The following is a 23,403-nucleotide window of genomic DNA, read 5'->3' as shown; positions in this document are numbered from 1 at the left end:
CATTTCGAGCTTGTACATCTGCTACTTTTGATGCTTTCGTGTGACGCTGTAGTATGATCAAGTGGGGCATTAATTTACAAAAAAACACAAAAAGATGGAGATATGAGGTTTCTGCCCCGACAGCAACGATATGCTCATTATAAAGACGGTGCCATTTCAGTTCAGAAACTTGTATACCAATGACATCATCGACGCATGGGGATTCCAAGTATAAAACTACTGCCTCGCTTTTCCTGGAAAGTTAGTCCGCTGAAATAGAAGCCATTGTTCTTGCATGAATAAATAAAAAAAAGGATTAATAATAATAAGTTTGAAATCTTATTTGAAATGACAGCTAATGATGTCATGGGTAGGCACGTTTTCAAACACCCCACAGTCCACCTCTGAGTGTGTGTGTGTGTGTGTGTGTGTGTGTGTGTGTGTGTGTGTGTGTGTGTGTGTGTGTGTGTGTGTGTGTGTGTGTGTGTGTGTGTGTGTGTGTGTGTGTGTGTGTGTGTGTGTGTGTGTGTGTGTGTGTGTGTGTGTAGACAGAAATGGCAGCATCCCACACCGAGCATTAAGTGAGGGTCCATATAGACCATGTTGAAACCAGGAAATCGTGTGGATTTGGGGGATAAATAGAAACAGCCTGGGCTCCAATGTGGATCTCGGATTTCACGTCACCAGCCTTGACCAGTCATCTATGACAGAGGGGTCTACAACGTTTTTCAGGCTAAGGACCCCCTAGCTGAGAGAGCGATGAAGCAGGGACCCCCTCTATATTGTATGATTTTTTTTTTACTTGATCTGCTCTTTTTTCCCTCTACACCTATAACTCTTTGCCAAAAATAGCCGATCTACAAGCTCCACAACGCCTCGCGCTGCGGCCCCCCTGTAGTAACTCTGAGGACCCCCTAGGGGTCCCGGACCCCCTGTTGAAGACCCCTGATCTGTGAGATCTGTCATTCTATGACACATCTATGACGTATGACTCCAAATTTGGGCAAGGTTTCAGCATGATCACTGTTCCATTGGACACACACACACACACACACACACACACACACACACACACACACACACACACACACACACACACACACACACACACACACACACACACACACACACACACACAATCGCAGACCCTGTCATAGACGGCGAGCCATGCCAGAAATAAGGTAAAAAAAAAGCTCTTTTAAACCACATGAACGGTAGTTTCACTATTCTGGGCCTGTCATAATAGGCGGACATCCAGTGAAAATAGAGGGGGGGGAAAAGGAGAGAGGGCCAAGAATAGACCCCTGGGGGACTCCGGGGTCAACTGAAGTATATACAGTATATATACTGTAGGTTTTCATGTGGTTAAAACTCTCAGTCCTCTGTGTGTAGAGACAGGAAACGGAACGAGTGTGGGGAGAGAGAGAGAGAGACACGTAACACGGGTCTAAAGGCCGGGGATCGAACCGGGGGGACGTTGTGGTTATGTCGGTATGTGGACGCACTGTCTGGTCATATGAGGTTTCCGTCTGACGGCGACGAATTTGCTCTCTCCAAAACCTAGTCTGTTACTTGGTCGGTTTTCTCGGCTAAGCCTCTCTCTCTCTCTCTCTCTCCCCCTCCCCAGTGGTGGGAAGTAGCTAAGTATATTTACTCAAGTATTGTACTTGTAAGTACAGTTTTTTTTACAGGTAAATAGCCAAAGAGGCTTTTACTTTCCAATTGTCGAAAATGTTTTGAGGTACTTTTACTTTACTGGAGTATTTCCAATTGTCTATACTTTTACTTTTACTCCACTACATCTCAAAGGCAAATATTGTACTTTTACTCCACTACGATTGTTTGAAAACTTTAGTTACTAGTTACTTTGCAGATATAAATATAGTACATTATAAAACATACATTAACCACGTTAGCCCTATTTTATAGCTCACAACGCGTCGCATCGCGACGCGTTGTGAGCTTGTAGATCTGCTATTTTCAAACATTTTTGTACTTTTACTTTTGGTACTTTAAGTACATTTTGATAGCAATACTTTTGTAACCCTACTTGTAACCCTACTTCTAACAGAGTACTTCTACATTGCAGTATTGATACTTTTACTTAAAGTAAAACATTTGAGTACTTTTTCCACCACTGCCCCTTCCCTCTCCACGGTGACTCCCCCCCCCCCATCGTCGCCGCTGCCGCCGCCGCCGGCCATCGTCGGCCACATGTGTGGCCAGTGGTCATCCGACCTGTTGTGATTGGCTGACGACGGCAAACACACGGTTGGCTGTGGGCCAACAAAACGGTGCGCCGTCAGGTGATAGATTGTGTTTCCAATAATATGAAGCATGCATGGTGGGCCTGATGGTGGGAGGAAGGCTGTTTAAAAAAAATCGATGGCAGGGTCTGAAGAAGAGGATGTCAAGGTATCGTGAGTCACCGGATTATGCAGCAGGATTCTTCATTGCCCGGGCCTTTTTTTTTCTCCTCTTTTTTTTCTGTCGATTCGGCTGTTTTAAGTGCGGTTTAGTGGAGCTGGTAAGCCGATACCCCTCCATGGGGCTTTTGGTAGAGGGTGGGGGCAATATGCACACAAAGTGCTGTGGTGCTGTTTTAGTGACTTTATTGAACGCAGAGACAAATCGTCTTTTTTTTAATTTATTTTTTGGGACGCTCCAGGGCTCTGCGCTAGTTTTTGAGTTCGTACCGATGATCACGTTGGTTCCTTTAGGACGGTGGGCTTCAATCTTTTTGTGCACCAATGGGCAAGTTCAAATCTCAGGTCACACCTGTATTCATGGAGAAAAAAAAAAACATTTTGCGGAAAAATTTAAAATGACAATAAAACAAAATCAATCATTTAAACCTTTTCGCCGATAGTGATATGGCCAAAATAGGGACGACAAAAAGGAACCAGAATGAGAATCAACTTTATTGTCACATCCCTGGTTTACAGGTGTAAAGAAGAAAGAGTTTGTTTAGTTTTTTGCCTAAGCTCTATATCATTTCGTTGTTTTCCAGAAGAAGAAAAAGAAGAAGGGGAGGCCTGGATTAAAAAAATCTAACATTAAGAACACACGACAAATCAAGATATATACATACAGTATATCGTATACTGTATATATACATACAGGCTGTCGGGTGGAAACCCTCATATGTCCAAAACTGTTACTTTTCAGGATTCAAATTCAAAAGTAGCAGAAACATGCAACTCGAAACATGTCGCTTCGCGCCGCATTTCGAGCTTATGGATCTGCTACTTTTGACGCTGTAGTGTGATCAAGTAATGCATTAATTTACAAAATAAGAAGATTTCTGCCCGACGACAACAATATACGCATCGCATAAGACCAATTCAATTTACCAGCAGATACAGTATGTGCATGAAGTGTGAAAGTGATAACAACACATTGGTAGGTACATATACTGTAGCGGCAGGCAGGTATGTCCATGATTAGACATAAGGTGCAAAACAAAATAAACCAACACATAGGGCAGAATGTTGGATGTGGTTAAAATCTATATTTTCTTTGGATATAGAATGTGCGTCAAAGTACTCATAGCAATTAAAAAAATTAAATCACTTTTTCTTTGCAGTTTTATACGTATTGCAATCATTTACAATTTACAATTTAGGCATTTAGCAGACACTCTTAATCCAGAGCGATTTACAGTAAGCAAAGTAAAAACACGAGGTAATACATCAAATGCATAGAAATAGTCATCTAGGATCATAGTATAGGCAGTGCCGCTTTAGACTCCACAGGGGCCCTAAGCATGATACAGGGGGCCCTAAGCACGTACACATGCACGCGCGCTGCGCGCGCGTGCATGTGTCCTCCGTGTGCGCGCGCGCGATTTTTTTTTGCGGTTCTGGGAGGATTTTTTTTTTTTTTCCCGGCGGGTAGGGGCCCTGCGTGGGGCGGGGCCCCACGCAGCCTGCGTAGTGTGCGTGTAGGGAGAAGCGGCCCTGAGTATAGGTAAACCAAGAACCTATCATCAGTCTAAAACAGTATAATATCCAAACATAAAGTATCAGTACATTGAAGCTATACAAACTATAGGATGCCAGGTCAACAAATGAAAACCCATCCGCTTTGAATAGAGCTACTTCTGCAACCAGCAGGGGTGAACCAACAGGCCATTCATATGAACCGTCACACTTCCTATATAGCCTCAATTTACAAGCCCGGATGCTAGCCCCTTGATTTGTCCCAATAAGTCCCAATATGCATTTTTTGGGGAGTGTGAGAGTGTGTTGACACCAGGGGCATCACGGCCATTCACTGTGCGTACGACGCGACACCCTCACTCTCACCCTCACTCTCACAGATCCGTGATTTCATACCCCCCACTTTTTGGAAAAATAAAAATAAAAATATTTGTTTTAATTTATTTATATCAGTAAAATCAGGCAAAAATAAGAATTAAATAACCTAACCCTAACCCTGAAAGTTAACCGAAATAAAGTAACCAAAACACCGGAAAAAAACCTAACAAACTAACAAAATCCGCCCAAAAAAAAACGTTTACATTTGACAGTTACAAATGTTTGCTTGAAAAAAATTATATTCAAAGATTTGTACAAATTTTCACGATTAAAAAAAAAAAACACACCCTGTGTGAAGTGGGCGGTGTCTTGCTAGCTAATCACAATACTGAATGGAGTCGATCAATCATGTACAAAAGAGAAATACATTTATTGAAACACTCTTTATGATGGACGAAACCATAACTTGAAAAAAACCAATATTTGGTTTTTTTCAAGTTATGGTTGCTTATATAGGGCTATGCACATGTGTCATGTGACACTGGCCAATCACAGTCCTGAATAGATTGTGATTGGCCAATCACAGCGCAGGATAATTGTACACATTTCCAAACCTCACTTTTAGGGGCGGTTTCACTGCCCAAGATATTTGTACATTTTTCCAAATCTCACTTAACCGCCCAAAAATAGCAGATCTACAAGCTCATAGCGCGGCACTCGGTGCCGCGCTATGAGCTTGTATATCTGCTATTTTTGAATTGCCAAAGTATAAAATGAGGGGTATAGTCCACCGAAAGTCCACCCCCCCACCACCTTCTGAGAGCCCGTGACGTCCCTGGTTGACACACACCAGTCAGTGTGCCTCGGCTCGGCACGGCTCGGCACGGCAGTCCGTTTTGGGGAAACCAAACCCCCTGATGCAGAAGATAAGCTAAAATACCGATGCAGTGATTTGTGAAACCGTAGAGGCTGCCTGTCGTGTCGTTCCTGGAGAAGCTGTGGAGGCAGTTGGAACACAATATATTAACCCATTAAGACCGGGGAGCGCATCGCTGTCATCTTAGATCTCTTTGGCTTTTCAAAAAATAGCAGATATACAAGCTCATAGCACGGCACATGGTGCTTCTAGATCTGCAATTTTTTTTGAAAAATCTTGAAATGTTTTGCAAATCTTTGAATATATATTTTTTTTCAAGCGAATAACTTTAACTCAAATCTTTGCTTCTGGGGGGTGGGGGTCCCTGGAACAAAATATTTTCAGCAAAATACATAACATTTTGGGTGGTCCTTGACATAAAAAAGTTTGAGCACCAAATATACACAGTAACATGACGTGTTTTCAAAAAAACTGTTAGGATTTAGAAGACATTTGTATTATCCCCAGAAGCAAAGATTTGAGTTACAAATGTTTGCTTTAAAAATATATATATATTCAAAGATTTGCACACATTTTCACGATTTTTCAAAAAAATATAGCAGATCTACAAGCTCGTAGCGCGGCACCGAGTGCTACTGCTATTTTTTTAACAGCCAAAAGAAGCGTTTTCCCCCGTATTGAAAGGGTTAATTCATTAGGCTCTGCTCTGTGTCTAGCAGATGGATTTGCAACGCGATACACTGCTTAGTGACAGGTGACATATTATGCCGTTTGGCAGACGCTCGTATAATCCGGGCACTCGTCGTCGTATCGTGACTGGATGATCGTCTCTGTCGGGCGGAAACCTCACATGTGTCCCCGAAAAAAACTGTTACTTTTCAGGATTTTAAATTCAAAAAGTAGCAAGAGTTTGCAGATCTGCACGACCTTGTGGATCCCGCTACTTTTGACGCTTTTGTGTGACGCTGTAGTATGATCAAGTATAGGGCGTTAATTTGACGGAAAAAAACCCCACAAAAAGTTAGAATATGGACATAAGAGGTTTCTGCCCCGACTGTGTCGATATATATACCATCAGCAGTGGTGTAAAGTAACTAAGTACATTTACTCAAGTACTGTTCTTAAGTACAAATCTGAGGAATCTTTACTTTACTGGAGTATTTTACACATTTCTGTACTTTTACTTCTACTCCACTACATCTCAGAGCCAAATATTATACTTTTACTCCACTACAATTATTTGAAAACTTTAGTTACTAGTTACTTTGTAGATTTCGATTCTTATTTACAAAACATACATTAACCACTTCAGCCCTATAAATTCTTCGGCCATTTGAAAATAGCCGATCTACAAGAGATGTTGATCAGCTATTTTCCAATGGGACATTCTGCATACTGAGTACTTTCTACTTTTGGTACTTTAAGTACATTTTGATACCAATACTTTTGTACTTTTTCTCAAGACAATTTGTAATTCCGGTCTTTTACATGTAACAAGAGTATTTCTACATTGCAGTATTGATACTTTTACTTAAAGGACGACTTCACCGATTTTCAACCTATCTTCATATAATTGGTCCTCACTAATACTCATGATAAAATGGTACCATTTTTTTCTACTTGGTCTGTGTCTCATAGGAGGGCTGTGGACAGTCCAGAAACCCGTCTACCAGTGACATCATCGTTAGGCATGATTTTTTTTCCCAACAAGATTTCACATTTTTATTTCGATTTGTATTAATACGAGAACAATGGCTTCTTTTATTGCATTGCAACTTTCCAGGAATAGAAAGCCTGCAGTTTCTATTAGTTTGGATTCCCCATTGATGATGTCACTGGTAGATGGGACTCTGAACTGTCCACAGCCCTCCTATGAGACACAGACCAAGTAGAAAAAAATTGTACCATTTTATCATTAGTATTAGTGAGGACCAATTATATGAAGATAGGTTGAAAATCGGTGAAGTCGTCCTTTAAGTAAAAACGTGTACTTTTTCCACCACTGACCATCAGTACAAATGAAAATGAAATGAAATGAAAACCTGGGGAGGATTTAATGCCATCATGGTGCTGCTCTACTTTCAGAGGATCCGCTAAATGGCATGTATGCTAACGGATCAGGTAGCATGTATGCTAACGGATCAGGTAGCATGTATGCTAACGGATCAGGTAGCATGTATGCTAACGGATTGATTGATTGATTGATGTAGTTTATTTAGAAAGACATGAGAATAGTACATGACAGTACATAACAGTACATGGAAGTACAAATTCACAATACAAGGTCTACTAAACTGGAAACCCTCATTAAGCATAACGCTTGTTTAAGATGAGAACCCCATGCACACAAATCATGATGAAATATAAGAGGCAGGCAGATATACACACTACTATACAGAATGTCATACAATCAGCTTTCAGGTTACTGGTATGACGAGAGAAAAAAATATATAAATATATACAAAAGAGGAAAATGAAGGAGGGGGGGGGGGTAGGTTAAGACTTAGACAGGGGCCATTTTCGAATTGCAGCCTCCTGAAGGTGTATCTTTAGGGCAGTTTTGAAAGTGAGTAGGGTTTTACACTCCTTTACTCCTTTTGGTAGGGCATTCCACATTTTTGCTGAATAGCATGAGAACGAGTTCATACCCTTAGTTGAGCCAAATCTGGGTTGAACATGATCAGTGGAGCTGCCTCTGGTGTTATGATCATGGACTTCATTAACATTTTGGAAGTATTTTGACAGATACAGGGGGATCCCAATGTTGTGGTGTATCTTGAAGACCAGGCCCATAGCAAGTTGCTGTACTCTGTCCTCAACCCTAAGCCATCCAATCCTAGCAAAATGAGCAGGGGTTAGATGGGTTCTGTGATTGAGGCCAAGAAGTAGCCTTACAAGTTTGTTTTGGGATGTTTGGAGCCTTGTTTTTAAGGCCTTGGAGGTGTTGTGATACCATGAAGTGCATGCATAATCATAATGACCTTGAATGAGGGCCCCTGCAAGAATCTTCAGAGTATTCTTACTGACTAGGCGATCAATCCTCCACAAATAGCGTGTTGTTCGGTTGACATTTTTGATCACTTTGTCGGCGTTTTTGTTACCAGAGAGGTTTGCCTCCAAGATGGAGCCCAGGTAGGTAATTTCATCCTTTCTTTTGATGACATCATCACCCACTTTGATCGTGAAACTCTCTGCCTTGCTAAGGTTAGGACTGGACCCAAAGAGGATGGATTCAGTTTTACCCAGGTGTAATGAAAGTTTGTTATCAGAGAGCCAGATGCAGATCTTGTTGAGTTCGGAGCTGAGAGTTTTCTCAACCTGCAGCCTGTCCCTGTCCGAGACTAGCAGGGCCGAGTCATCTGCGAACAGGAACAGCTTGCAGTCGCAGGCCGATGACATGTCATTCACATATATCAGGAACAGTAAAGGTCCTAGTATACTTCCTTGTGGGACACCACAAGTCACAGGGAGGGGGGGGGACTGGATGCCGTTTACTTCCACCACTTGCTCCCTCCCTTCCAGGTAGGATCTCATCCAGTTCACTGACGTATCATCAAAACCTATTGCTTTGAGCTTATTGATCATAATTGGGTGATTGACGGTGTCAAAGGCCTTCTGGAGGTCCAGCATGACCATGCCGCAATATTTGCCCTTGTCGACATCTTGTTTGATAGAGTCGTTCAAATAGAGAAGGCATGTGTCAGTGGAGTGGTTTGTTCTGAAACCAGATTGGAATTTGTAGATTAGATTTTTTTCGGCAAGATACTTATCGACCTGTTCATAGACTATTTTTTCCATGACTTTCGAGATGGAGCTAAGAATAGAAATAATCAGGATCAGGCAGGCGCTTCATATTTTTCCTCTTCACAAAATGGAATTAGGGTCATCTCCAGAACCGGGCATTCAGCATCAGGCCAACAACACGTTTGAGTAGTGTGCGTGTGTGTTTGTGTGTGTGTGTGTGTGTGTGTGTGTGTGCGCACGTGCGCGTGTGTGCGTAAGAAAGACGGATTAACCCATTAAGATCTGAGGCCGATTCTACAAAGTGTCTTCTAAATCCTAACAGTTTTCTGAAATTTTTTATTTTCTATATCAGTGGTGCTCAAACTTTTTCATGTCAAGGACCCTAAAAATTCTATGTATTTGGCCTCGGCCCCCATCTCAAAATATGTTGTTCCAGGGACCCCCAGAAGCAAAGATTTGAGTAAAAACTGTTGACTAAAAAAATATATGTATTCAAAGATTTGCTCACATTTTCAAGATTTAAAAAAAATAGCAGTGCTGCGCTATGAGCTTGTATATCTGCTATTTTTGAATAGCCAAAGAAATGGCAACATTACACAGAGTTAACCCCTAACTAACCCCTTTCAACCTGTCGTTGTCCCTATTTTTGGAGTATGTCATTATAGGCAAAAATGTAACATTTACAGAATGTCCCATAATGTGCGACATACTGTTGTTGGGCTTGAGAGAGAGAGAGAGAGATATCATATCTTTGCTGTCAGGCAGAAACCTCCATATTTTAACTTTTTATGTTTTTATATATATTAATGTATGCATATACATTAATGTATGTATGTATGTATATACATTAATGCCCTACTTCGACATGTCACACAAGAGTAGCAAAAATAGTATTTTGAGCTTGTAGATCCGCTATTTTTGGTATTCTTTGAATTTTGAATCCTGAAAAGTAATCGTTTTGGACATGGGAGGCTTCCACCCGACAGACAGACAGAGAGGGAGAGAGAGGGAGAGGGAGGGGGAGGGGGAGGGGGAGGGAGGGAGGTAGAGAGAGAGAGAGAGAGAGAGCGTGGTTCTCCCTCCCTCAGTGAGTCAGTGTCTGGGTAACAGCTCTGCTGCTGCTGCTGCTGCGTCTCCTGTCTGCTTTGTACTAAAACTGTCTGGAGTCAAGCCTGACTGGGAGAGAGACACAGAGACACACACAGAGAGAGAGAGAGAGAGAATATTATGGGAACGTCATCAAAGAAAGGTGTGTAGACGGTGCTGGATGACAACCCGGGTGTGTGTGTGTGTGTGTGTGTGTGTGTGTGTGTGTGTGTGTGTGCGTGCGTGCGTGTGCGCTTGTGTGCGTGGGTGTTTCATTTTCTCTCTTGCTTGCTGCTGTGCAATATCTCTTTCTTTCTCTCATATTATACTTGAGTGTGACTCTGTGTCTTTGGAGAGAGTGAGAGGAAAGAGGAAGGGAGAGTGTGTGTGTGTGTGTGTGTGTGTGTGTGTGTGTGTGTGTGTGTGTGTGTGTGTGTGTGTGTGTGTGTGTGTGTGTGTGTGTGTGTGTGTGTGTGTGTGTGTGTGTGTGTGTGTGTGTGTGTGTGTGTGTGTGTGTGTCTGTGCGTGTGTGTGAGAATCAAATGGAAAAATAGCAAGTAGGAAAATAGGGAGTGATGAGAGGTGTGTGTGAAAGTGGCACGGTGTTAAAGTGCCATCAGAGAGAAGGAGTGAGAGAGAGAGAGTGAAAGTGAGGGAGAGAGACAAGTATGGCAGGGAAGCAGTGTTGTTGCCATGTCCGCTTAATGTAAGCGACTTTGGGCTTGTTTTTTCTGTAAAGTTGCTTGTAAATATTGGCAGTTGCGGGTTGCAGTTTTTTTGGGGCTTGTTTCTAAAGTGTTGTAGTTGCTTATTTAGGCTTTGCTTCCTAAATGTTCTTTAAACCAGTGGTTCTCAAAAATGTTCATGTCAAGGACCACCCAAATTAACATGTAATTGTTCCGCGTATCCCCATCTGGAAGCATTTTGTACCAGGGACCCCACCGTACCAGATTTGTGTTGTTAAAATGTTTCAAAAATATATATTCTTTTCTCACTTTTCCCCCCTCCTTGAAAATAGCATATGTAAAAGCTCACATTGCGGCGCGTTGTGGGCTTGTAGATCGGCTATTTTCAAATAGCCGATGCGTATAGGTTTAAAGTGCTCATTTGGCCTATAGTCGCTTGTTTTCATAGACCTGGTTGCTTATTTCCAGTGGTGTAAATTAACTAAGTACATTTACTTAAGTACTCTACTTAAGTACTATTTTTTTAGGTATTTGTACTTTACTTGACTATTTCCAATTTCCAATACTTTTACTTCTACTCCACTACATCTCGGATCCAAATATTGCACTTTTACTCCACTACATTTATTCGAAAACTTTAGTTACTTGTTACTTTGTAGATTTTCATTATTATTACAAAAGATACATTAGCCCTGTATACATTTCGCCCATTTTAAAATAGCCGGACGCATTGTGAGCTTGTATATCTGATATTTTCGATTTTCGATTTTTTTTACATTTCAGACATTTGAAAACTTGTGAAATGGGACATTCAGCATAACGAGCACTTGCTACTTTTGGTACATTTTTATACCAATACTTTTACTCAAGCAAATTTTTAATTCCGGACTTTTACTTGTAGCAGAGTACTTTTACATTGCAGTATTGATACTTTTACTTAAGTAAAAAAAATGTAGTACTTTTTCCACCACTGCTTATTTCTCTCGCAAAATCTGGCAACACTGCAGGGAGGTCAGATGAATGGTGGCTATAGCCTTAAAGGAGTAGTTCACCCAAAAAATGACTTATTTTCTATCAATTGCACACCCCATGAAGCCTTGAATCCATGGATTTATTTTAGTTTTTTTGGCATTCCTATGCTAGTAATTTGATTCCCGTCTCCTACCGGCTAATGTATCCGGTAGGAGACGCAAAGTAGATTACTTGTGTCTCCTACCGGATACACACCCGGTCATCAAATTATTGGCTTAGGAATGCCACAAAAACAAAAATAAATCCATGAATTCAAGGCCTCATGGGGTGTGCAATTGATAGAAAATAAGTCATTTTTTGGGTGAACTCCTCCTTTAAAGGAGAAGTTGATGTCCAGCCACACAAGGCAGTGAAACCGCATTCCGAGGGGAAAAAAACGGCCTACAGTACAGTAGAGTACAGTAACCACACACACACACACACACGCACGCACGCGGTGTGACGATGTTTACTACGCACTGACTGTGCGCTCTATGCAAATGTTTCGATGTTTCGCTTCCTACTTTTATTGTTTGTTGTTGTTGAGCGTAAGGAGCTACACCACGGGGTCTTACTTGGTGTGTGTGTGTGTGTGTGTGTGTGTGTGTGTGTGTGTGTGTGTGTGTGTGTGTGTGTGTGTGTGTGTGTGTGTGTGTGTGTGTGTGTGTGTGTGTGTGTGTGTGTGTGTGTGTGTGTGTGTGTGTGTGTGTGTGTGTGTGTGTGTGAGAGAGTTTATTGTCTGTTCTCTCTGAAACCCACTGTGCTGACGGAGACAAAGACTCCTGTGTGAGTGTTTGTTGGGGAAAACAAATGACTGTTCTCTGTTCTAACAAGCGTGCGTGTACGTGTGCTTGTGTGTTTGTTTGCGTGTGTGCGCGTGTGTGTGTGTGTGTGTGTGTGTGTGTGTGTGTGTGTGTGTGTGTGTGTGTGTGTGTGTGTGTGTGTGTGTGTGTGTGTGTGTGTGTGTGTGTGTGTGTGTGTGTGTGTGTGTGTGTGTGCGTGCGTGTGTTTTCTCTGGAGGGAAGCAGTTTCAGCCGTAGCTAGCAGGGAGCTCAGAGGTTATTTGAGATCATTAGGCAGCTGGCAGCACTCCTGGGTCCTGGCTTCTCTTCTCTTCTCTTCTCTTCTCTTCTCTTCTCTTCTCTTCTCTTCTCTTCTCTTCTCTTCTCTTCTCTTCTCTTCTCTTCTCTTCTCTTCTCTTCTCTCCTCTCCTCCTTTCCTCCTGTTCTGCTCTTCTGCTCTCCTCCTCCCCTCCTCTCCTCTCCTCTCCTCTCCTCTCCTCTCCTCTCCTCTCCTCTCCTCTCCTCTCCTCTCCTCTCCTCTCCTCTCCTCTCCTCTCCTCCTCTCCTCTATGTCCAGTGTAAAGGCTGGGTTTCTGCAGACAGCTGTGAGGGAGTCAGAGCCCCGACAACACGGGGTTAAACAGCTGTGTTGTCCCCACGGTGCTGCCTGGGAAAGAGAGAAGGAGGAATTACACTGCGTACAATAAGGCCTGCTTTGTTTCCCAAGCAGAGACAATAATGATTGTGATTGCTGGAGCATCCTTGCTAGAGTGTCAGAGTGGAAGCAGCAAGCGAGGGAAAGCTAGTGAGTACCTGTTTCCTTCATTGTTTTCCCAGAGAAAAAATGGCAGTTTGCCATGTTTCATCTTAACGGTTACGGTGGAAAGCGCCTGTTGCCGAAAATCTGCTGTTGAATGGGCGGTGGGTACACTGGCGGGTCAGGTCGCAAGTTGTAGGGGAGCGTCTAATGCCAACCGAGCTCTCGACTGTCGGATAGCAGCGGGCTTGTTGTTGAAAAAGACATCAAGCCAGAGGCTATTTTTGTCGGCTCTCAGGTGCATTCAGCAATTCTTTTACACACCTTCCAACCAACTGATCTCCCGACTAGTAATCTGTAGTAGTCTGTTTGGTGGAGAGCTACCTTTAACCACTTAAATGCCTGGAATACCCATGTTGGGCAGACAACATTTTTCATGTTAAGATGTTCTTGTTCAAATATATAGCGAAAATAGCCGATCTACGAGCATGTTGTGCTTAGTGAGACCAGCCATGCTGTACAGCTTGGGGTAGTGAGATGGTTTGGAAACGGTGACGAAAGGACAGGACTCTGGCTGGAGGTGGCAGAATGTAAGATATCACCATGCTCACTAGGAGTGACAACAAAGAGGGAAAAAGATCAGGGATGACCGCATTAGAGGGACAGCCCAGGTTGGAAGGTTTTGGGGGGCGATAAAGAAAGAGAGGCTTAAGGTTGAGATGGTTTGGACATGCAGAGGAGGGATGGAGGGGTATACTGGACGAAGGAATTCTCAAGATGGGGCTGCCAAGAGGAAGAGGAGGAAAAGAGGAAGGCCAAAGAGGAGGTTCATGGATGTGGTGAGAGTAGGGCTGTCACGATTACAAATGTAAGTTGACGATTAATTGTCACTCAAATAATTGCGATTAACGATTTAATTGTGTGTTTGGCCATTGAACAGTGGAACATTATGAATACGTATTTTATTTATTTTTGCCATTTAGGATTCGTAATAAAAAAATCCAAATCCAGAAGATATGGCAAACAACTTAAATATACAAAGAAATTATTGACATATTTAATACTTTTATACATGTAAAAATAGCTAATAGCTGATCTTGTAAGCTTGTAGATCTGCTATTTCTGCTTTTTTAATATTTGAAAATGTGTGAACATTTTTCAACATGGAGACGATTATGCAATTATTTTTGCTATTATCTCCAATAATTGCGATTAGACGATGATGTAATAATTGTGAAAGGCCTACTTGTAGATGGGGATATTCTCGCCGCCCAACACCATGGCACCAGGACCTTAACCACCATGAACCCTCGAGTCATATGATATGACTATAAAGTTTATAGTGGTTAAGTATGACTCATACCGTAGCGTAGAGGAACCCGTTGCCTCCTTGCTTGGCGCTGAGCATCAAGGGATGGACTGGAGGCTCTGTAGCATCATTTAGTGTCCTGGTAGCTCAGCCAGTAGAGCATTAGTTCTCAAAGTGGGGTCCGGGGACCCCCAGGGGTCCACGGTGGGGTTACCAGGGGGTCCCCAGCTAAACTAGTTGACACATTCACTGTATTGACGAAACAGGCTGTAGCTTCTGCCAGCATTTTTAAGCATTCTTTCAATCTTTCAAGAATCTTTCAAGAACCACAGAATATTTATCTCCAGTATGATCGATCCCCTGATGTTTGCTAATCACGGAGGGTTTCACTGTGCTTCCGTGAAGAAGAAAAAAATGGACCTCCCGTTCACTTGTTATACCTAGTTGAAAATAGCATGTTTCGCCAAAAATACATAGTAAAACACAGGAGCCGAGATACAGAATATTTGTTATCTCCTGGTTCTGTGAAAAACTGAACATTTTTCTTTTTTTTTTTTACCACTAACCATTATTTTATACTTTGGCTATTCAAAAATAGCAGATATACAAGCTTGTAAATCAGCTCTTTTTGAAAAATCCAGGCACAAAAATATTTTTGGAGAAAGTGGGTTTGAGAACCACTGCAGTAGAGCACTCCGCTTTGGACCGCCACGGTTCCAGCCAGGTTCGATTCCTGGCACCGGTAACTCGGGCGTACTGTATGAGTAGCAAACAGCTTGGTAACTAAGTCGTGTGGTATAAGTACTGGGTAGGTGTTGCATTCCACCGCAGCAATCCGTCTCCCAGGGGGGTCTAGCATTGAAAAAAGGGGATAGACACCCTTACCCTCTCTGACGCCGACAATATGTCACTCCGACCTACTTCTAGCATCATATACAGAGGTGTACTTACTTCTACATCAGGATGCCTCCCGCTATTGACCTACTTGTATGGGCCACGTGGTCCTAGAACCCTTGTTTCCACAAGGCCACTACTTACTTAAATGAACTCTAGCGTCTGTGAAAATATAGGCGAACATTCGTCAAAAATAGCCGATCTACAAGCTTCTAGACCGTTTTAGCCTCGCGTGGCCAGACAATATCACACGACACACTGCGTGGATATTAGTCTGGTCCCTATCAACGATAGATTTTTTTCCAAGGGGCGGTTACAAAAAGATCCAAACGGACTCTATTGGTTAGACCTAAACCAATCAGAGTAGTGCTTCCTTGTATACGAACCAATCAGAGCAGTGCTTCCTTGTACGTCATTGCTCCAAATAAGGTGATAAGCCCGCCCACATTTGGATACTGGGCCCTGGTTGGTCCCGCACGACCTCGGCGGGAGAGAAATGAGATCTCTATGGAGGGGGGCCAGACCTAATCTGCCGAGGGCTAAAGTGCGATGCGATTTTGCAAAGGCAGATTCGTCTGGAACCAGGCTAAGACCGCTTATTTTCAGCAAAGAGGTTTTTTGGCCATATTGTTGCTTCTTTGCCATTTTGTAGCTCAACTAGCCGATCTACATCGGCACGTTGTGAGCTTGTAGATTGGCTATTTGCAAAGAAGTTTAGGGATAATGGGCAAGGCACCGGCAGTGGTGGAAAGTAACTAAGTACATTTACTTAAGTACTGTACTTAAGTACAATTTTGAGGTATTTGTACTTTACTTGAGTATTTCCAATTTCCAATACTTTTACTTCTACTCCACTACATCTCAGAGGCAAATATTGTACTTTTACTCCACTACATTTACTTGAAATCTTTAGTTACTAGTTACTTTTCAGATATAAACTATGATATAATAAAACATACATTAACCACTTTAGCCCTATTTTATACATAGGCTATTTGAAAATAGCCGATCTACAAGCTCACAACGCGTCGCATCGCGACGCGTTGTGAGCTTGTAGATCTGCTATTTTCAAATATTTAGTACTTTTACTTTTGTTACTTTAAGTACATTTTGATGCCAATACTTTTGTACTTTTACTCAAGTAATTTTTTTTATTCTGGACTTTTACTTGTAACAGAGTATTTTTATATTGCAGTATTGGTACTTTTACTTAAGTAAAGAATTTGAATACTTTTTCCACCACTGGGCACCGGCAAAAATAGGGCCCCTTGGTGTAGAGGGGGGGAAAAGGAGTGGGTTCAATACAGATCCCTGCGGGATCCCATGGTCAACGACATAATATAAATGGGTTGAAGTGGTTATGTTTTAAATCCAACTCCAGCGCTGGCTGGGTGGGTGGGCTGTGTGTGTGTGTCTGCAGTGTCAGAGTGGGAGACAAGCAAAGGAAATGCTAGCGGGTTACTGTAGCCCTCTTGATTTGTTTAACCAAAGGAAAACTGCACTGTGCACATCATGTTTCATTTTAAGTATTTTTTTTAATCCAGCTACACCACTGGGTGGGTGGTGGGTCTTTTTGCTTTGTTGTGTTGTTCATGATGTGCCCTCCGTGCGCACAAGCAGCTCCCGTACTTGCGTGCGTGTGTGTGTGCGTGCGCGCGAGAGCCGAATTATTGCGCTTCACTAGCAAAGAAGAGGGCCCTCTGACAAGCTGACAGTGGGTGCTAAGACGGGCATGGAATCTCTTATTCCCATAGCAACAGCAACATCTTCTTCTTTCTTCCCCCCCAAAGAGCAGAGTGAATTCATTAATTATGCCTTCTTTAAAGAGACCTTTATTTTTTCCAAAGACAGGAATTAGGAATGCACGCTCAATTTCCTCCTCAGCACAAGAGCACAGCTCTCTAGTCTGCAGAACGCATCGCCTCTCCCTCCAGCTGCTGCCCAGACAGCTAATAGAGAAACGTTCCCTCGTCGCCCTAGAGAATATTAATACACTCATGCTGTATACACACACACACACACACACACACTGGAACACACACACACACACACACACACATACGCACACACGCACACGCATATCACAGACATTCATACACGCGCACACTATTTATGAGATCGTTTACGTGAATGCGTGAATGCGTGCATGTGTGCGACTGTGCGTGCGTGTGTGTACTGTATATGTTTTTTTTAATGCCGTGGCTCTTCAAGATGCTAGCCGTCTATGAGAGGGTCTGTGTTTGTGTGTGTGTCTGTGTGTGTGTCCGGAGCTAATCTCACAAACATATTATGGAAGTCAATAGGTCTCTGGTCGGGCTGAAACATCGCCCAAATTTGGAGTCGTACGTCATAGATGACTGCTGGTCAAATGAAGTCTAAGATTCACATTGGAGCCATACGGTTTCTATGTGGATCCGAGATCCACATCATTTCCTAGTTACTTTCAACTTTGTGAACTATTCCTAAATACATGCATTACTTTCCTTTCAGTCTCATTCAGCCTTATTTTGTTTTTTTGGCCCCAATAGTATTAATACAACGTAAAGCATTATACACACAAAATAGGCCTCATTCAGAAAAGGTACTTATGATCATATTTGGTTTAAAAATAAAAGGAGCATAGCGTGATTCATCAATCTTCTGATTGATTGATTGATTGACATTTTTATTAGGCAAAAGAATCTAAAACAACACAGTTACATTTATAATACTTTTGTCTAAAAGGTCCGAACAAAAAAGTCCTTGCGGACTTGTTTCCGTTGGGGTCCTTGAATTAATTTCATAGACATATATAGTAGCAACCAAACAGTTAAAAAATCTACATAAAAATACAGAGAAAAAATACCACAAAAATGCATGAAATGTAAAAAAATATATATATACAAAAAAAGGGGAGGGGGGGTCGTCTGTCTACCGGGAAACTGGTACAGTACTAGCTCCTCTTATGGCCTCCAGAAAGATGAGTTTCATTTTTTGAGGGATGGGGTTAGACTATTCCATACCTTGGTGGCCGTGCTGTAGAAGGAGAATTTGCCCATGTTTGTTTTATGGGTGGGTGGTACCAGATTGTTGTTTACGCTCCCTCTAGTTTTGTGACTGTGGGTGTCACTAACTTTTTGGAGGTATTTAGACAGATATGCGGGTATAGGGGGCATTTCGGGCAAATCTGCATTTACGATTTTGAAGACCAGTCCCATGTTTTGTTGTTTAACCCTGTCTTCCACCCTGAGCCAGCCTAGGCTGGAAAAATGAGTGGGAGAGAGGTGGGTCATGGGCCCCAGTCCGAGAAGTAGTCGAATCAGTTTGTTAGCTGAATCTGTTCATTAGGTCAGTGTTTCTCAAACCTTTTCATGTCAAGGACCCCCAAATTGATATGTATTTGGCCATGGACCGCCCATCTGAAAAGGTTTTGTACCAGGGACCCCCAGAAGAGAAGATTTATAAAAAATAAATACAAATTATTAACACTTTTCCAAGCATCATCGGTATTTTTCACGCTGTGAGCTTGTACTGTAGATCTGCTATTTTTGAATAGCCAACATATAAATGGATAAAGTGGTTAAAATGATTATGATGCTATGTTAACTACTTTCGCTGGGGACCCCTGGAACCAGTGCATTAGGTACACATAAAACTGCTCTGCGACATTTGTACTGTATGTGCCTGCAAAACAGCACTTATAGAATACCTTATAACTCATGCAAAACCAATTATAACAGTGCCAAACCTCAGACAAAAAGTTTGTGCTCAACATTTGTCAAAAACAAATGAAAGAAAGGGAGAAAAAAAGATGTCTGTTAAACCATCTATTTGCTTGTTGAAGTAAGAATATCATAACTTGGCTTATGAGGCACGAGGCAAATTCAAACAGATTTGTAATTATTTTTTCGGTTTGAAGCGTTCAGAGCTGAACATTATTATGGCAGCCAATTATTTCACCCCTTTGTTTTCTCCTCCCAATTTAGTCATTATGCTAGTCATTATACCACTTATTCATGTCCCTCGGCGCCTTTCAATTTGCCAAACGTAGCCTATCATAGACTGCAGACACACCAGCCAACATCAAATGTAGTTAGCACATGTTATTAATCTAAATAGCATTTGAGAAACCTGTTGACCACATGCACGTCACTCAAATATCCTACAGTTCGTCTTATCGTCTGATGAAGATGCAGACTGGATGAAATGAAAGATTTTGAGCTTGTAGATCTGCTACTTTTGCTTTTTTTGAATCCTTTGAAATAGTTTTTTGGACATTATGAGGTTTCCACCCGACAGAGACTATATTTATTTAATGTAAGAAGAGTTGTGTGTGTGTGTGTGTGTGTGTGTGTGTGTGTGTGTGTGTGTGTGTGTGTGTGTGTGTGTGTGTGTGTGTGTGTGTGTGTGTGTGTGTGTGTGTGTGTGTGTGTGTGTGTGTGTGTGTGTGTGTGTGTGTGTGTGTGTGTGTGTGCAAGAAAAACAAGGCAATACATTTCTTGTAGGCTCAAAACAGCGAGAGACTGAGAGTTTATTGTGTATATATCTGTCACCCATGTGTGTGCGTGTGCGTGTGCGTGTACACATTACCATTTGTGCCAGTAGCTACGAGGATTTACAACGAGACACACGATGGTCAACTGTCACATAACTTGGAATAAAAGATGTACAAGGACTCTGACCTCTAATGACAGGTTTGGAAATTGTACTGATTGAACTGTGAACACTGTCACTTTTCCTTTGCATTGCACTGATTGTAATGGTTGCACTGTTTGACACACTGACACTTTAGTTTTGGGGTCAGGATACTGTGTGAGGACACTGTAACCTGGTGGTGTTGTGGTTTTTCTTCTGCATAGTGCAGGATAGTTGTATTCTATCTATCACTGATGCATCTGCAGAGAAATGTCTCAGGGCTCGGGGTGGGCGATATGACGGTAAAACCGGCGAACGCGATCCCATGTTTCCGCGATCTGCCTTTTCAGGGAGAACGTATAGATCGAGATACAGGCACACAGCGAGTCACATTCTATGAGTTCTATACCTTAACTTCTACTCCATTGCACGACTGTGTCGTTCGTCAAAAAGAACAGATCTACAAACTAACTTTAGCTGTCTGGCTGGCTGCTTTTGTCACTAGCAGCGCAGCGCGGTAGCAATGAATGGACAGACAGACAGAGAGAGAGAGAGAGAGAGAGACACGGAGGATTTCACCAATGGTCCCTAAATAATTTGACATTGGTCTTTGGAACTGGTTTGGATATTCCAAAACCAACACGGTGCAAACAGAAGTTTATTTGCAAAGTTTGCAACGACATTGTCCTAATGTCACTCGATGTTCCCGTTTAGCGTTCGGGCGTTCAACCAAACAGCGAGGGGTCCCTGCGTGGTGCAGCAACAGCTGTACGCTGTTACGTAGCACACAGCCCTAAAAAAATTAATTGTGGATCGTGATTCTCTGGCTGAAGAAAATCGTGATATGTGATTGTTTGCCATATCGCCCACCCCTATTCAGGACTATAGAAAATCATTTTTGCCAACATAAGCCATGTTTTTTTGTATTTATTTTGTGCTTGTAGTGACAACATGGAAGTCAGTTCATTTATTTGATGGGTGGAAAAAAAAAAGAAAAGAAAAAGGTGTAATCTTTTGATATTAAATCCTGATAGACACGCACGGCGGGCTCTGATCTGTGTCGGAGGGAGGTAGAGCCAACAGCAGACACGCCGCCACGGCGGAGGGCACTGCTGCCCGCGTTAACCCCCCCCCCCCCACCACGTGTCACAGAGTTGAAAGGAGCGAGAGAGAGAGAGGCAGCAGCCAGGCAGGTGTTAGACAAGATGTTAAAAGCTCTGCCTTGACTCTCAGCTCGGGGGAGAGAGAGAGAGAGAGAGACAGAAATCATAACGCCCTGCTACCACATTCCATTTAAAGCAGGGGTCTTCAACAGGGGCTCCAGGACCCCCTAGAGGGTCCTCAGAGTTACAACGGGGGAGGGGGGGGGGCTCCAAATCTTTGTGTGATTGGAACTTTTGTTTTTACATTACTACTACTAACACAGTAGTTAACCCAATTGATTTTCTATCAATTACACACTCCATGAAGCCTTGAATTCATGACGATTTTTTTTTTTTTCCCCCGCATTCCTAAGCCAATAATTTGATGACCGGGGGAGTAACCTTGTATCTCCATATTTCAATTTTTTCTTAAATTAATGTACTAACTACTTCATTTTACAAGTAGCAAACTGCTGATCTACAAGCTCACGTCGTGTGGCATCGCGAGGCGTTGTGTGAGCTTGTAGATTGGCTATATTTTCGATATCTTTGAAAGACTTTGAAAGTGAAAGTGGTCAAGTGTGGAAGTGTTTTTTTTTTATAAATATTGAAGCAATCAAAAGTATTAACAAAAACACTCATGGCTAAATAATAACTACATTGGATACAAAATTGGAACACAGTTTCTTTTTTTCCCATTCCCCGAAAAGTAAAGTGTATTTTAGTTTAGTTTAGTTTATTAGCACATTGTAATTGTAATAAAATTGAAACAATACATATCAAAAGAAAACAAGTTATTGTGCAAGAAAAGGCACAAGCCGAGAGGCTTATTTGGAATCCTTTCCTTAAAAGGATCTCTGGCTAATTAGCCAAATATGCCCTTAACTCTTTCACTGCCAGAGTATACACAAAATAAATACAGCCCAGACTGACAGTGATTTTTAAATTTTCTCACCTTTTCAAGTAGTCACAGAATATTTATCTCCAGTATGATCGATCCCCTGATGGTTACTAATCACTGAGGGTTTCACTGTGCTTCTGCGAAAAATAAAAACATTTATTTTAATGGAAGTGGTCATTAGATAGCAAACATTAAAAAAAACACAAAATAATACAAGCTTACAAGGGGACCAGCAGTGCAATAAATAAATAAAAACAAAACAAAAACTGCACAGAAGAAGAAAAAGACAGAAAAACGATTTAGTAAAAAATAGGTTTTGGACATCTGAGAATTCCGCCCGACAACAGTAGACGATATACAGCCTGTCTTCCCCACAATTATTTTCTTTTTTTTTCTCCTCCGCTAAGTGACTCACTTTGACATTTTGTAGATCTGATATGACTGGATAGGTTTCATCGGCCTGCATCTCTTTGCCTCCTGTCTGTCTGTTTGTCTCCATCCGGCCCTGCAGAGATCAGTGCGCGCACACACACACAAACGCGCACACACACACACTCACACAGAGCAGCGTGTTGAAATGTATATCGTCGCTATCGGGCAGTGGTGTAAAGTAACTAAGTACATTTACTCAAGTACTGTACTTAAGTATGTTTTCTTTTTTTTTAAAAGATATTTTAGGGGGCTTATATGCCTTTATTTGGACAGGACAGTAGGCTGACAGGAAATGGGGAGAGAGATGGGGGGGAGACATACAGCAAAGGTCGTCGGGAACGGGAGTCGAACCCGCGACACACGGTCATGCTGGATTACCAGCGTATATGGTATGCGCCTGGACCGCTAGGCCAGCGGACGCTTTTACTTCTACTCCACTACATCTCAAAGACAAATATTGTACTTTTACTCCACTACAATTATTTGAAAACTTTAGTTACTAGTTACTTTGCAGGTATACATACACACAACATACAGTAACCACTTTAGCCCTATTTTATACCTAGGCTATTTGAAAATAGCCGATTTACAAGCTCGACGCGTTGTGAGCTTGTAGATCTGCTATTTTCAAACATTTTAGTACTTTTACTTTTGGTACTTTAAGTATATTTTAATGCCAATACTTTTCTTTTACTCAAGTAGCATTTTGAACACAGGCCTTTTACTTGTAATTTTTATTTTGTGGTATTGCTACTTTTACTTAAGTAAAACATTTGAGTACGCATGGATGTGCTGAGTGAGAGAGAGAGAGAGAGAGAGAGAGAGAGAGAGAGAGAGAGAGAGAGAGAGAGAGAGAGAGAGAGAGAGAGAGAGAGAGAGAGAGAGAGAGAGAGAGAGAGAGAGAGAGAGAGAGAGAGAGAGAGAGAGAGA

At 42.1% G+C, this 23,403-nt stretch overlaps 1 protein-coding gene across 4 annotated transcripts in view; it reads left to right on the top strand.

The window, feature by feature from the left end:
- Positions 1 to 23,403, top strand: part of znf512b (zinc finger protein 512B) — a 131,161-nt gene that overhangs the window by 25,318 nt on the left and 82,440 nt on the right. The window contains exon 1 of one of the 4 annotated variants that reach the window (XM_080445569.1): positions 10,039 to 10,108. The exons of 2 other annotated variants lie outside the window; for them this stretch is intronic. In XM_080445569.1, coding sequence (XP_080301695.1) covers positions 10,087 to 10,108 — 22 coding nt within the window. In that variant the 5' untranslated portion in view covers positions 10,039 to 10,086. Of the gene's footprint in view, positions 1 to 10,038; positions 10,109 to 13,137; positions 13,230 to 23,403 lie in introns of those variants that run through there. One more of the 4 variants, XM_080445568.1, reaches the window with a different exon arrangement.

This window comes from Gymnoscopelus braueri, assembly GCF_963280865.1.
Source record: "Gymnoscopelus braueri genome assembly, chromosome: 12".
In the NCBI taxonomy this organism is placed as follows: Eukaryota; Metazoa; Chordata; class Actinopteri; order Myctophiformes; family Myctophidae; genus Gymnoscopelus; species Gymnoscopelus braueri.
The sequence above is the reverse complement of the archived record's forward strand: the minus strand, read 5'-3'. Positions and strand labels throughout refer to the sequence as shown.